Here is a 14,586-nt window from a genome sequence, read left to right as displayed (position 1 = left end):
AGTCACAAAATAATTTAGCAGCTAATTTTGATACTCAGATTCCAAGGGAAATATGTTTAGAACACTTTGCCACAAGTAGCATACATTCTCTTCTCTGGACATCTAAAATTCTTAGAAATTCACTTATTAAGCAAGTGGAATCTCTTAACTAAATAAAAATGCAGCTATACACAACAAGTTTCAAGAATTCAAAACTGATCCCCAGCCTCAAAGACATTAATCAAGGTGACTTGGTGAAAAACATTTCTTAGTTCCCAAAGTTACTTTAAAAACTCTGTTATTTTATTCTCTTCTCATATATAATAAAATGTACTAGAAGAGCTTCCACATGAAGAAGGGACAGAAAGTAAGCATGGCCAACACACTTAAGAGATCAGTCAGAAGATTAAGAGGAAAGGGCTTAAAAGTCTTACTTCCCTTCAGAGCTGTGAGCGCATACCTGATATTTAAGCCAGTGCTCTGATCCAGTTTCTCCCAGCTTTGTAATTTTCCCAGAAGTTTCTAAAGTGAAGATTAAAAGTAGAGTTAGGCATAGACACATGTTCTAACAGCTCACCAGAGCTGTAACAAAACTCAAAACCAGAGTTTTCTCATAATCCTCCATGTAAAGTCAGTGGCATTCCTTCTCCTCCTGTGGATTTCCTGATCTTATCCAGCATTTTGGGTTTGTCATTCTGCAGCCCTGGGTACCAAGGTTCTTCACACACATGTTTGACACCACCATGTCTGGATAGAGCTTGATGCCAGAAAAAGCCTTTCCAGCAAAAGAAAGGTAAAAGAGAAACATCAAGGCTAAAATAGACACTATGATGAGATTATTCTGTACACGAAATCTCCAGCTGAACAGTAAATATCCCTTTTGCCTTTTCCACCTTCCTTGCCACAACTCCCCTCATGCTGACTTTCCAGTTTGGGAATGCCTGGTTCAAGTCCATTAATTAAAGGAGGTATCTTATCTTAAGTAACATAATACAGGCAGAGCGTAAAAGTCAGGACAGGCAATAGAGGAAACTCCTGTTCTGCTCATCCACCAGATGTTCCCAGCTCCTCACCTCATTTTCCAGTTCCACAGTCACTAGCTGTGCTTGGACTTTCTCATAGCGTTCCAGCTTTCTCTGAAGACCTTCCACTTCCTCTTTAAGCAAACCATTGTTATCTTTCATTTCCCTGTGATGAAGAGAGAGACAATTACTACAGATTCATGCAACTCAATTCCCTTTCACAAACTTTCAGATATACAGGAATCCTACGGGAATCATGACATTCAACTGACTCACTTCTGTAACCTTCACAGCAAAGCCACTGCTATCAAAAAATACACTTTTATTGACATTATTTTTTTCTACTCTAAATACCATCCTAATTATGCCCAAACAAGCTGAAGTTTTGTGTCTGCTTTACTATTTGTCAAAACAAGGGTAACAAAAGACTCCAAACTCTGCTTTTCAGTCTGGCTGGAACACAGCAAGCAGTACAGACCTGGGCTTTGGAGCACTGCTTGGTTTTACTTCCTACTTTTACTTTTCCATAGAGATGTTCAAGGGTGAAATAATTCTGTACAAAAGCAAATGACCTTTAATCTCTTGGTACGTTCCAGTGTAGAAAAACAAGCATGAGAAAAAATTCCAAGACAAGCAATTTTAAATTATAATTAAATAATTACAAGACCAAAACCTAGGAAAATTACTTAATTTGAAAAAAAAAAACCTGGCAAGATGACTCATGTAATTTTTAAAAAAGACAAACAACAATAACAAAAAACACCCAAAACTTTAGGCAATTTATTTCATATTATATTTAATTTAATTTTTCAAATTGATTGCCGCTTTGACAATCCAGAAAGTCTACCATACCCAATGGCTATATCAAGAGTTTAGAAATTTAAACATGACACTTTCTAAACATTATGCTGGAACAACAGGCCTTTAAAACAGTGGTAACAATAGCTAAGCAAAACCAGTTCTTAAAGGAATGTTCAGCTCCTCTTTGCCCTACAGGAAATTCTTTCCCCAGTCTGTATGGAGTTCATAATTACATTTAAACATTGAATTTTCTTCTAACAATCCAAAATCACCACCCAGAACAATGAAGGCACATTCTGTGAGGCTCCTGTGTTCAAGAAGATTCCTCATATCCTGTCAGATCCTCTCATCTAGTAAGCACCATGACACTGCTCAATTCATAAGCAGTATTTATATGAAATACTTCTGAGCTTTCCCATGTGGAAACCCTAAACAGGGATGTAAAGTGCAGACAGTGCAGGTGTAGCATGTACAGAAGAACACAACCCTCAACACCTGAGCCCTTCCTTCACCTGAAGTAGGTATTTTCCTCCCTGAGCTGGCGCAATTCACGCTCCATTTTTGGGAAACGAGCCAGTTCTGCCTTCATGTTCTTGACAATTACAGCATCATGTTCCTGCTGGGACAGCTTCTGCTCCAGATCCTGGAAGACATGGGATGAGAACAGGACAGCAATGAGTAAGTTGGAATTTGTAAGAGCTATTTCTGCATTGTACCTTTTAAGCTCTAATCAAGGACTGGAATGAAGTTGGAAGCGAACTCAGGAGGTCATGTGGTCCAATCCATGCTCAAAGAGGGATGACTCTTTTTGCACTTTTAACACCTGGGCTGGTCTCCTCTCTCTATACCTGCTCGGTCCAAGTTCACAACAAAAAAATCCTCAGTTACTCATTAAAATGATCCTCTTCTACCAACTGAACTAAATCTGTGATTTTCTTGTCCTCTATCCCTCCACCAACAAAGTGGGAAGCATTTCAATGGTCTGCAAGAATTAGGTACAGAAAGAGACAGAGAAGTGCATTTAAACATTATGGTAAATGTTGGCAAGTTTTCCACTAAAAACCCAAATTATTTAGGGCTGTGTTTCAGACTTATATCCTGTTTTCTATCTTTTCATTTCAATGGAGAAAGTCTCCTCTTGCTGGCAATCGGGTTGGTTTTACAGCAAGGCAGTGCCACTGTCAGCACTGCTCAAACCAAAGTAACTCCACATCTGCCTCTGCTAGGAAGACAGGACAAATTAAAAGGATAGACTCTCACCAACCTATGTGCTCATTTGGAAGCACAAAAAGCATCTCTACACTGATGTTTAAGATAGTGTAGTTTTGAAAGCTTTACAAGTAATTGCACTTTCTAAACACAACTGCAGAGGAAGGATTTTCTGGGAAGCAGAAAATAACTGCAGCTCATCACACACCATTTGAAAAAGATCACTCTAGAAGCAGTCTTTTGCAGAGCAAATTTGTGCTGTGGCACAAGACCAAAAAAAGCATTCCTACAGAGCACTGCTTAAGGATATAAATCACCTTTCTATAGAGAAAGCATGTTTTTTTCAATCAATTGATACAACAAAGGCAAAATGTCATTTACAGCTAATTGTGGATAGCCTGGTCCACCCAAGCTCAACTCTTGCTAGCAACCAACTCAGGTATTTATATGACAAACTAACCTTTAACTTCTGCAACAGCCCATTTTTTAAAAAGCAGTGTTCTGTTCTTCCACTGAAGGAATTAAAATCTAAAGCTTTATATAGGTCACAAAGTTTCTTACCTTAATCTTCTGTTCATATTCTGACAGTAAGGACTGGCTTGCCTGCAGTGTCTGGATTTGCTGACTTGCCTCCTGCCATTTCCTGTCAGATGAAGACACAAGAGGCACTTGAGCACCCAGAATTCAGGTACCAGAAACAAAAGTCTCTGACCAAGAGAGTCAAACAGCACTAACAAGGTAAATGTTACTCTTATATCAAATTTGCTCTTTCAATCTCACACTCATATCACCTCCCTCCTATTTAGAGACAAAAATATCCATTCATTTTAATAAAGAGAAGCATATTGACAAAAATACAAAAAAAAAACAAGCCACTTAACTCTAAGAACAACAAATATATACTCAGAGTAAACAAAACTTCACAACTTAGAAATTGAAGAGCTGAAGTTAGCAAGCAAGGAAAAACATTTCAACTAACTTCCAATTACCCCTCCACTACGATTTAAGGTTTCATCTTTCTGTTCTGTTCAGTCCATAAAGTTCAGATCAGCCTTTCCCACCCATGTACCTTCTGGTAACTCTTCATCAGGAACACAAAACATCACTGAGGTTTAAAGCTCAAGTTGGTGGGTTTTTTTCCTCAAGGTACAATTAAAATTGCACCTCAGAGTTGGTTTCAAACAACAGCTATAACCTGCACACCCAGATCAAAGAACCCCTTTGAAGAACAGAAATCAAACACTGTTGAAAGTTTTCTGAGTGATGACAGCTGCACAAGACTGAAGTTCTGTTTGCCTTTTTCTCCCTGCAGTCATTCATCCCTTGCTTACTTTTTTTCAACATCCAGCTGCTCCATCAGTTCCTGCTTCTGAGAGTCTTGGCTTGTCATCTGCATCTCTTGGTTCATTATATTCCATTGCAGCTCTGATATTTTTCCTTTTAATACAGTGATTGTCTGAATTAATGGGGAAAAAAAAAAGCATAAACACACAAGGCTATGACTTTCCAAGCCACATCCATCCAAACTGTCATTTACAATATCTCTTAAAGAGGTGACCTCAAACTGGCGTGAAAAAATATCAGACTTTAAAGTTAGGTGATGTTTTTTTCCAAAGATATTAACTCTAAATAAAAGCTCACAGGTTTGTTTCCAATACCATTACTCAGCTCCCTGTAACAGAGAAAAAGAGAAATATCTCAAAACATCACATATGCAGTGTGTCTTCTAGAAAGAGAGACAGGTAGAGTTCTCATCTTGATACTGATAGGAATAAAAGACCACAGACACAGAACTGCAGCACCCATCTTTTAGGTGGGTTTAGTTTCTCTAATGTACCATCACTCTCCCCCTCGTTTTAATCACTGACAACTGGAACATGAAATCTGTTTACCTGCTTTATCACATTGCTACATTGCCAGTGACACCAAGGCAGGAGCAGGGCTTAAGGACTTAGTGATTGCTGCTCAACAGCTGGTACAGGAAAGTTATAAATTAAACAGCTGGACTTAACTATAATGATATTTGAGGAGGTTGAGGGTTGAGAAGATGGTCTGGACATCCAAATATACTGAAACTGTTGCCCAAGTATTCCTCCTGCAGTAGAATGCACAGGCATTTAAGACACTTCAGGAAGACACACTTGCTACACAATGTTACTCTCATACACTTTACCATTCTTTTGACTTCCCTGAACACTTCCCTATATTATCTCCTCCATCACTGTCCCTTTCTTCACACTTCTGAACCCAGATGCTGGATGTTGCATTACGTTTTTTTTCTCCTTCTCCATGTCACCTTGTCTAAGAAATCTCTTTTCCTTCTGACCTGCTCCCTGTATCTGGGTTTGTTTTGATTCTAAACACAGACAAGACACACACCACCAGGGTTTATTCATTTCCAGGTGATGAACACAATGTTCCACCTATTTTGTTTTTTAATCAAAATGGCATTTTCAAGTCACAAGAACTGCAAAGTCACCTGGAGCTATGGATGAATTAAAAATTACTCTGTCCTTACTTCATTAGCTTCAGCTAATTTGCTCTCCTTCTCTTGCAGCTTCTTACTCATTGTCTCCATGCTCTTCTTGTAGGATTTGTTCATCTCCATTTGCTCTTTCAGTTTATTTTCAGCCTCTGTTTCCCTTTCCTGGTACTGCTTTATGCGTGTGAGCAGCTCCTGGTTACGGTCGGCCTCTCGCTGGCCAAGGGAAAAAACACAGAGAGATTTAAGAAGAAAGCAGCAGAAAGGTGAAGCCATTTTTCCTTCTTTTGTCCTCATTCCTCATTACTGTGATCACCAATGGTAATTGCTTCATCATGAAGCAAAGTTACTCAGACCACAGCTTTAAGCTAGCAAGGACAAAAATTTATCAGCAGTAACTCAATGGAATTACCCAAGGAATTACCCAGGGAAATGGAGCTGGAAAATTAAGAGATCACGTTTTCCAAATCTCTTTCACTAAGACATGACTGTGAGAATACAGATGTGGCTTCACAGACTCCATAGCACACTCTCTAGCAGATTAAAGATGAAAACATTCAATCTCCAATTTAAAGCTGACCCACACACAGCAAATTGACTTTCAGAAACTCAGCCCTCAACAGCTGGGTTAATAAGACAAACTTCCCTCTGCAACTTCTGGAATTGAGGCCATTTAAAAGAAAATATTATCAACTAACACAATAAATACTCTTGCAGTCTGACAACCTTTCATATACCATTTCAATTTACCCCTACCACAAATTGATCAATACTTATTGAAAAAAATGCATAATAAATTGCTTTGCTAATCAAAGCAACTGGAGACATGGATTTGCATAATAAGCAAGGATTATGCAAAGCAATGTGAGGTTCCTAAAACCTTTATCCACATGACTCAGAAAAACACAGAATCTGAGCAGGGTAATTACCACAGTGCTGGATTAATGCTGCTCCCTCTTTTTGTACCAGTATTTCAAGGGTTTCTGTGACTGACTCAGCTACATTCCAGTTTGAACTCTTCCTGGCCTAATCCCACATCACCTTACTTCAGAGGAAGGAGGAATTTAGTCACTGACTCCCTATTTCACAACCACACACTAAACCTGTCACCCTCATAAAATACAACAAAACATACTTATTATTTTTTACAGATTTCTTTTTCAATAATCAGCCACACAGAAGACTATTATGCTACAAAAGCCACTGATCCACAGCTTATTCCAGTAACGTCGTTAAGCAAACATATGTGGGCAGAAAAGCAGAACCCAATAAAAGCTATTAGTCCCTGAGTGAGGCTCACTGTTTTATCAGTGCAGGCTCTCTTGCGTGACACTGCATGGCTGGAACTGCTGCCATTCCAATTAATTACAGTCACACAAACCAAATGCTGGCAATTGTGCCAGCAGAACTTTAAACCCTCTAGGAGAAAAATTATTAAATACTTCTGAGAGAAACGTATAACAAATCCCTTTTGTTACCGCTACCCGTGACAACTTCAGGGCTAAGCTAACAGAATCCAGTGATCAGATCACCAGCCTGTGAACCTAACGAGGCTTCAAGTTCACACTCTTGTGCACATTAGCAAGTTGGTGCAGGGCACTGAGAGGGGACCTGCAGAGCAGTTCTGTAGATATGGTGATGCTGGCAACTTGACACCCACACCTGCAGTAAATGCATTCCAGAGTCATTGAAGTCCTGCTCTGAAGACAGTGTCCATTAGTACCAGGCTTGCTCCTGGAGTGCACCTTGCAGTTTAGTTTCACTCCAAAAAGGGAGTAACTATACACATTCTGAGACAGACCACTGCAAACCAACGCACATGCCTGAACCAAACCACTGATGTAAATGTGTTCTGGCTTAGGCCAATGCTCCCAAGCCATGAGCAGACATCCCACTCACCTCATAGTTCCTGGCATTGGTATTGGCTGCCTTCTCCAGCTCGATGCGAGCTCGTTTGTGGCTCAGCTCCATCTGCATCTTCTCCCGTTCCACCTGCAGCAGCTGGGATTTGGAGTGGATCTGCCCAGCCTGCTCCTCCAGCTGGCCAGTTCATGTGTGGAAAGGGACATTGCACACCATTAACAGCACAACAGTATCATCCTGCCCTGTACTGCTCAGCTGATATTAATTTGCCATTTTACAAACTATCACCACATTTGTGGTAGTTCTCACACCAGTTGTAAATGGGGAAATTCAGAGTTCAACACCACATTCAGAAACCCACATCAAACCAAGATGAATTGCAAAGAAACTAATTCCTGGTTCTTAATTCAGAATTTGTAGACTGACAAAATCTACTTTTCTGTCTAAAAAGCTAATTATGAACTCCCCAAGTCTGAGAAGCAGAGATTATACTCCCAATAAAAGTAACTGCTGAGGAAAATAACACATTTTTCCATGACCTCTGCAACATTACCCTTCATTTTTTCATTCAAATTACCTGAGAGCACAGACAATACTAACAGAACTGCTCACATCCTGGTGATGTACATCCAACACACAGCCAGTGGAGACTCTAACCAGAGAGAGCCTCCTGCCACTACTGTTGCCACCAGAGATGTAGCACAGACAGAAAAAGCTTAAATTTTTGTCAACATTCCAAATGCAAAGCAGATTTACATTCAAAAGAAGCAAACTTATTTTCTACTTAGAGGCTGAAATAGAAATTATATTAAGATACAGAATAGAGAAATTTCATTCCAGCCTAATAAACAGTCCCTGGGATCTAAGATGTCAATTTACTTTATGCTTTATGAGCCTGAAGCAGCTAAGACAAAAAAAAAAGTAAATAACCCAGGTGGATAAGAAAGCATAACTGGTTTGCATATCAAAGCCACAGCTCAATGCAAGTCTCCTGGATGTGTCCAGGCTAAGAAGCCTTTAAATCCTGAAAAAAGGTAACAAAGTGTCTTACTAGAAAAATGTTAAGATATAAAGCTCCTTTGTTCAGCAATATGAAAACAACTCACAATTTTATTTCCTGAGCTGGTACACAGATATAACTAGCAGGGAATAAATTCAAAGGACCTTTCTTAAACTTTTATAAAACAGAAATAAACCTGACACTGTAAAAAAAATAAATATATTCTGGAAAAGACTGCAGAATGGTGACAGCAAGCTTCCTTTATTTGTTTGTGTCAATTTCAGAATGCCAATTTCAGAACTGAATGAAATTCCCAGCTCCTGGAATCAAAAGGAGCACACAACCACACTGAAGTGATACTGCAGGAATCACCAAGATGAGGACTCCTCACCTGCATCCTCTGCTGGTACTGTATCTGTAAGGAGCTCTGAGTTGATCCTGGTGTAGCCAGCCCAGACACTCCCTCCATACGCTGTGAAATGAAGTTGTTGAGGGATCTCAGGGTGGAGAAGACAGTGGTATTATTTTCCAAGTCCTCCATGGCTCTGGAAATGGACAGAAAATCATCAGCAAAACACTCAAGAGCAAGATGCTCTGCTAAAGAGGGATCCATCAGTGCCCTGAGGAAACACTAAACACGAGGTCTTCCAATTTACTGGGCAAAATCACGGCTGGGATCCACAGAAAACATGATCCTACCCAGGCTGAAGTTGTAATTTTCTCTGAAATGAGAAAAAGATGCAAGACAGCCTCTTCTTCTCTGACCAAACCAAACTCATTGTTCTTCCCCCCAGTTTTTGAAGCTGATGGGAGCAGAACTAACTCCACAGTAGCAGCAACCCCTTCCTGCTACACAACTTGTTTCTGGTTCCCCAGAAGCACTTTGGACTCTAATTTCCAACAAGAAGTCTTCCCAAGTCCACTGATCACTTGTATAAGTGAAACTGCATCTCACCATTCATATAATGAGATGTAATCCTTCCTTCCAATTCAGAAGGGGACTAACTAGATGAACCAAGCGTGGAGCTCAGAAAAGGCTGCAAGGTTTCCCAGGAGATTTCAGGAAGCCTCAGGTGAGTCCCTCCGGTGACTGCACACTCCATAAATCCCCAGAAACACCGGGAAAGGTCCAGGACCAGGACAGGCAGCCGCAACATGCACATGGCTTGTGGCACACACAGAGCCCTGGGGCTGCCTCCTGCACCCCGGGGTCACTCCGCAGTTACTGTTTGCATTCACAGCACCACGAGCAGGCGGCGTAAGAGCGGCGCAGAAGCAACAGATCTGCCAAAACCCAAACTGAGCGCTGCATACCAAACGCACCTGCCGGCAGAGAGCTCCGGCAAGCCGGTTCTCAAACCCACTAATAATTAAGGTGACACTGAGGTGTGGGACCCGGTCCGGTTCAGGAACCCCCGTGGCCAAGGCTCCCCCGGGGCACGCAGCGAACACCGAGAGCGGCCGCGGCAGGCACGGGGCAGTGCCGGGGCCCCGCTTGGATCTCCCTCCTCGCCCCGGCCACGGGATCTCGCGGGAACTCCGCGCCCGCCTCTCGCGAGAACGCCGGCGAGATAATGCCGTAAGTGCGGCATTATGAGCGCAACCCTGCCCGCGCTACCGTAATGTCCCGACAGGCCGGGCTGAGTCGGAGCCCGGTCCCAAACCCCAAAAACCGCCCAGCGCCCTCCTGCTCCGGCACCGATCCACTGAGCTGCCCCAGATGAGCTGCTGCTGATGATGCGAAAGGCCTGGGAGTCTTAAAACTCCCCTTTATTGTCCCCTCACGTTCTAACAATCACCTTTATGGTCAGTCTCATTCATGACAGCATTAAACCGGGAGCAGCGTACCATGGGAAATGTCGGACGTGCCAAAAGTACCCCTAAAAATAACGAGCCAATACAGAGTTGGGAAATTAGAGTGGTGCCTGGACATGAGGAACAGAGTGCTGAGCCTGCAGAGATGCTGAAAAACCTTTGAGCCCCTCGCCCTTACTATGGAAGCCGTCTGGACCCAGGACCAGGAGCCAAGAAGCAGCAGGAAGTTGAGAAAAATCTCGGTGTGAGCCCCGTGCTCTCATGAGGCTCGGCTACTCAGCTTTGCCCCTAAGTGGATAAAAGCGTGCATATCATCCTGTTCTGAACCACGCTGAGAGAGCGAGAGAGTGAGAGAGTGCAGACTGCAGACCAGCTTCCCAGTCTCGAGCTGATGCCAGTGTGGCTGGGCAGTGTTGCTTGTCGTGTTAATTACAAGTGGTTAGAGTTAATCGTTCTTTTTTGTGTCACTGACGACCCTCGGGGCTGGGTTGATGGCCCTCCTTCTCGGACGGTGGGAGAGGGCACGAACCGTGGGAGGGGGGACATTAGAATATGCAGATTTCGGGAGCAGCGTACCATGGGAAATGTCGGACGTGCCAAAAGTACCCCTAAAAATAACGAGCCAATACAGAGTTGGGAAATTAGAGTGGTGCCTGGACATGAGGAACAGAGTGCTGAGCCTGCAGAGATGCTGAAAAACCTTTGAGCCCCTCGCCCTTACTAGGAAGCCGTCTGGACCCAGGACCAGGAGCCAAGAAGCACCGGGAAGTTGAGGAAAATCTCGGTGTGGGCCCCGTGCTTTCATGAGGTTCGGCTACTCAGCGGTGCTCCTAAGTGGACAAAAGTGTGCGTATCATCTTGTTCTGAACCAAGCTGAGAGAGAGAGTGCAGACTGCAGACCCGTCAGGCTTCCCAGTCTCGAGCTGATCAGGGCTGGAGGATCCAGGCTGCTCCTGCTGCTGGGAGCCCGAGGGAAGCAAAGGGCTGGGGCAGGGCAGGAGCTGAGGACCTTGCAGCCCTGTGCCTGGTCAGGCGGGCTTTGGGCTTGGACCCAGCCAAACTCAGCAATTTCTGTGCTTGGACCCAGCCAAACTCTGCAATGTCTGTGTTCAGCTGGTGCCGTAAAGCGCGGCTGTCGCAAAAGGTGCAGTAAAGCGCGACTGTCGCAAAACTGCCGTAAAGCGCGACTGTCATAAAAGGTGACGTAAAGCGCGACTGTCGTAAAACTGCTGTAAAGCGCGACTGTCGTAAAAGGCGCCGTAAAGCGCGACTGTCATAAAGCGTGTTGTAAGGCGCGGCTGTCGCAAAAGCGGCCGTAAAGCGCGAATGTCGTAAAATGTTTCATAATGCGGCAGTGTCGTAAAGCTGCCGTAAAGCGAGTGGACGTAGCCTTTAAAGGGAGCAGGGGTGGCCTGGCAGAGAGTGGGCGGGGCCTCCAAAAGGAGGGGGCGTGGCATGGCAGCGAGTGGGCGTGGCCTGTGGGGAGGGGCCTTGGCCTCCAGGGGAGGAGGCAGGACCTTGCTGCGAGTGGGCGTGAACTTTAAAGGGAGGGGGCGTGGCCAGGCAGCAACTGGGTGTGGCCTTTAAAGGGAGGGGCGTGGCCTTCGAGGGAGGGGTTGTGGCCTGGCAGCAAGTAGGTGTTGCCCTTAAAAGGAGGGGCATGGCCTGGCAGCGAGCAGGCATGGCCTTCAGAGGAAGGGGGCGTGGCCTCCAGAGGAGGGGGCGTGGCCTCCAGAGGAGGGGGTGTGCCCAGGCAGCGAGTGGGCGTAGCCCACTCCCTACTGGGATGTTAGGAACATCTTGTGATTTTGCCTGAGAAACACCACTGGCCACACCTAAAATGCACTGGGGAGATGATCAGCATGGCCATGACCCTGTCCCACTGCCACTGACTGGATTTATGAGTGTCAGGAAGCAGCAACTCCTAAATATAACCTGTGTCTGTAGGAGAGGCAGCAGAGCCATGGGGCTGAACATTCCCAAGGCAGCCGTGCTTCTCCCATGGCTCTTACACACTCTGCATGAGGATGCAGATCCTGATGTGCCCAGAAATATTTCCTAAAAGGCACTGAATTTGCTCAAACTCCCCTTTGCTGTCCCCTCACGTTCTAACAATCACCTTTATGGTCAGTCTCAATCATGACAGCATTAACAGTGCAATGGTTTTCAAGCATGCATTAAAAACTCATATAATCAACATTTTATTTTCATTTCCATTACTCCAGCTCCAGAGGTTGCCTTTCAGATTATTCCTCTTCATTCCCAACCATTTTGTCCACAAGTATTTGGAAAACCTGACAGACTTAAAGAAGAGCAGCAAACTACCCCAAAATCTTAATGGTGGGATTTTCCTTTAAACACCCACTAAACTGAGATTTCCAACCCATGTCACAGAATCTTGCAGCTCATGACTTTCATTTCCCTCTGTACAGCCTGGCCAAGTAATAAGATTCAGCAGAGTCCTTCCTGCTGGCCTGAGGTTTTATAGTTCTCACATCCTGGAACTGCTCCTTCAGTCTGTTTTGCAGCAGGCGGGCCTCGGATCCATCCCAGAATTTACAGAGCATCGTTCCTTTTGGCTTTAAAATGCTTTGGGCTATATCCAGAAGGCCTAAACACAGCCTGATCAGCTTCTGATGATCCAGCTCTTTAATGCCTGTGGCATTGGGGGCCATGTCACTCAGGATGACATCTGCCTTCCCCAAGGGAAGCAGGCTCTGGATGGCCCTCAGCGTGCTGGGCTCTGCCATGTCAGTCTCTGACAGGAAAACTGCTCCTTCCAGGGGAGAAATCCGCAGCAGGTCAACGCCAAGCACGAAGCCAGTGGGGACAGCAGCATCTGTAAGGATGAATGACACAGGGAACCCTCAGACTGGCTGCAAAAACCTGCATATGCACGAGCTCTGTGCCAGCAGACACAACCCACCCCCTGCCACAGCTGCCTTCTCGTCCCCTGGCAGTTTGCTGGTGCGTCTAGATGGAGGGTTTGCCATAAGCTCATCTGTTCAAGACATAAAAACTCAGCTATTTTGGATAAACAAGGACGGTTTTTCTTGGTTTTCTGCTGTTCTTACAAGGCTGACAGTCCAGAAATCCTGGATAATAGTGCAGATGGTAACATCTCACTTTGTAAATAACAATGGCTTCACCCATGTAAACCATGCAAAGCAGTTGCTTCCATTTTTTTGAGAAGGGAAACAATATTTCAAATAAGCCAAGTTAGTTGCTAAAGGTCACATCAATTTCAGAACTGGATGAAGGGATCTTCCCTACAACAGCTAATCAGATCACTAGCGCCACATGGTATGTTTTATTTCATAAACACAATTTCTCTACATGAAGATTTACTAGGCTCACCTCTTCATGTTTTTATCCGTGACTCTGGCATTTGCCAGTACCCATGTCCCTTCCCCATACTGTTACATCATACTTTTTTTTTTTTCCTTGGTCTAAATTGATTTAGATTCTGTGTTATTTCACAGACCTCTCACACACTTCAAGAGGAGTGCCATCCCCATCTTGCCTGCCAAAAAATTGCACTTACCAGTACCTAAGGCATTGACCCTCTCTACAGCAACCTGGCTCCAAGCACCAGGTGCTGCTCCACAGTCAAGAACAGAAAATCCTGGACGAAGAACACAGAGCTTGTCATCAATTTCCAGCAACTTGAAGGCACTTCGGCACCGGTACTGCTGCTGCTTCGATGCCTTGACAAAGGGATCCTTCAAGTGCCGCTCCAACCACTTCTGCTCAGTTCCAGTTTTCCTCAGAAACTTCACCGTGGTGTGTAGGCATCTGCCCATCCAAAACCAGGAAGAGAGAAAAGTCAACCAGTTAGTACATAACCACCCACTCTGTATTTTAAAAGTCTTTATAGTAATTAATTCCAGCAACTACAGGCAGCCAGGAGAGTGTGGAGTGTCCCTGCCAGGAGACATTCTCAATACAGCTGGACATGTTCCTATGTCACCAGCTCCAGGTGACCCTGCCTTGGCAGGGTCATTGGGCTAGATGGTCTCCAGAGGTCCCTTCCGACCCAAACAATTCTGTGACTCTAAAAAGACGCCCCCAAATTTGAGATTTCTGGCACCTTTACTTATCAGGTCCTATTTCAACAGCAGGGTCAGATTTTGGATGAGGCCTCACGTGCTATCCCGAGCTAAGGGGGAAAGCGATCCCACTCCTGCTTCTGCTCAGGTGTTTTAAGGACAGGACACAGCAGAGTGACCCCAGCACTCCTGAGCTGCCTCGGCGGGGCCGGTGGCCTCCGTGAGCCCCTCAGAGGAACGAAGAGATGCCCGAGCTCCTGCAAGCCTGGCAGAGCAACCAAGAGCCACGGCCCCTGCCCGGGCGGCACCCAAACGCCCATTAACCCATTCCCGAGGGAAACTACAGGCGCCGGCTCCAGCGGCACC

At 44.6% G+C, this 14,586-nt stretch overlaps 2 protein-coding genes across 2 annotated transcripts in view; both read right to left on the bottom strand.

The window, feature by feature from the left end:
* Nucleotides 1-8,897, bottom strand: part of MAD1L1 (mitotic arrest deficient 1 like 1) — a 352,753-nt gene extending 343,856 nt beyond the window's left edge. The window contains exons 1-8 of the mRNA XM_005420353.3: nucleotides 8,748-8,897; nucleotides 7,393-7,533; nucleotides 5,530-5,709; nucleotides 4,343-4,467; nucleotides 3,573-3,654; nucleotides 2,315-2,445; nucleotides 1,053-1,167; nucleotides 440-501 (exon numbers count right to left, since the gene is read on the bottom strand). Of these exons, the coding sequence (XP_005420410.1) occupies nucleotides 440-501; nucleotides 1,053-1,167; nucleotides 2,315-2,445; nucleotides 3,573-3,654; nucleotides 4,343-4,467; nucleotides 5,530-5,709; nucleotides 7,393-7,533; nucleotides 8,748-8,897 (986 nt within the window). The remainder of the gene's footprint in view (nucleotides 1-439; nucleotides 502-1,052; nucleotides 1,168-2,314; nucleotides 2,446-3,572; nucleotides 3,655-4,342; nucleotides 4,468-5,529; nucleotides 5,710-7,392; nucleotides 7,534-8,747) is intronic.
* Nucleotides 8,898-12,344: 3,447 nt separating this feature from the next.
* MRM2 (mitochondrial rRNA methyltransferase 2) lies at nucleotides 12,345-13,974 on the bottom strand. The gene is made up of 2 exons (XM_005420352.2): nucleotides 13,716-13,974; nucleotides 12,345-13,010 (listed from the first exon to the last, which is right to left on the bottom strand). The coding sequence occupies exons 1-2, from the start codon at nucleotides 13,972-13,974 to the stop codon at nucleotides 12,586-12,588; spliced, it is 684 nt and encodes a 227-aa protein (XP_005420409.1). The 3' UTR covers nucleotides 12,345-12,585.
* Nucleotides 13,975-14,586: the final 612 nt, after the last annotated feature.

The sequence above is a fragment of the Geospiza fortis genome, unplaced genomic scaffold (genome assembly GCF_000277835.1).
Source record: "Geospiza fortis unplaced genomic scaffold, GeoFor_1.0 scaffold237, whole genome shotgun sequence".
Lineage (NCBI taxonomy): Eukaryota > Metazoa > Chordata > Aves > Passeriformes > Thraupidae > Geospiza > Geospiza fortis.
This window is presented reverse-complemented; position numbering and strand designations above follow the sequence as displayed.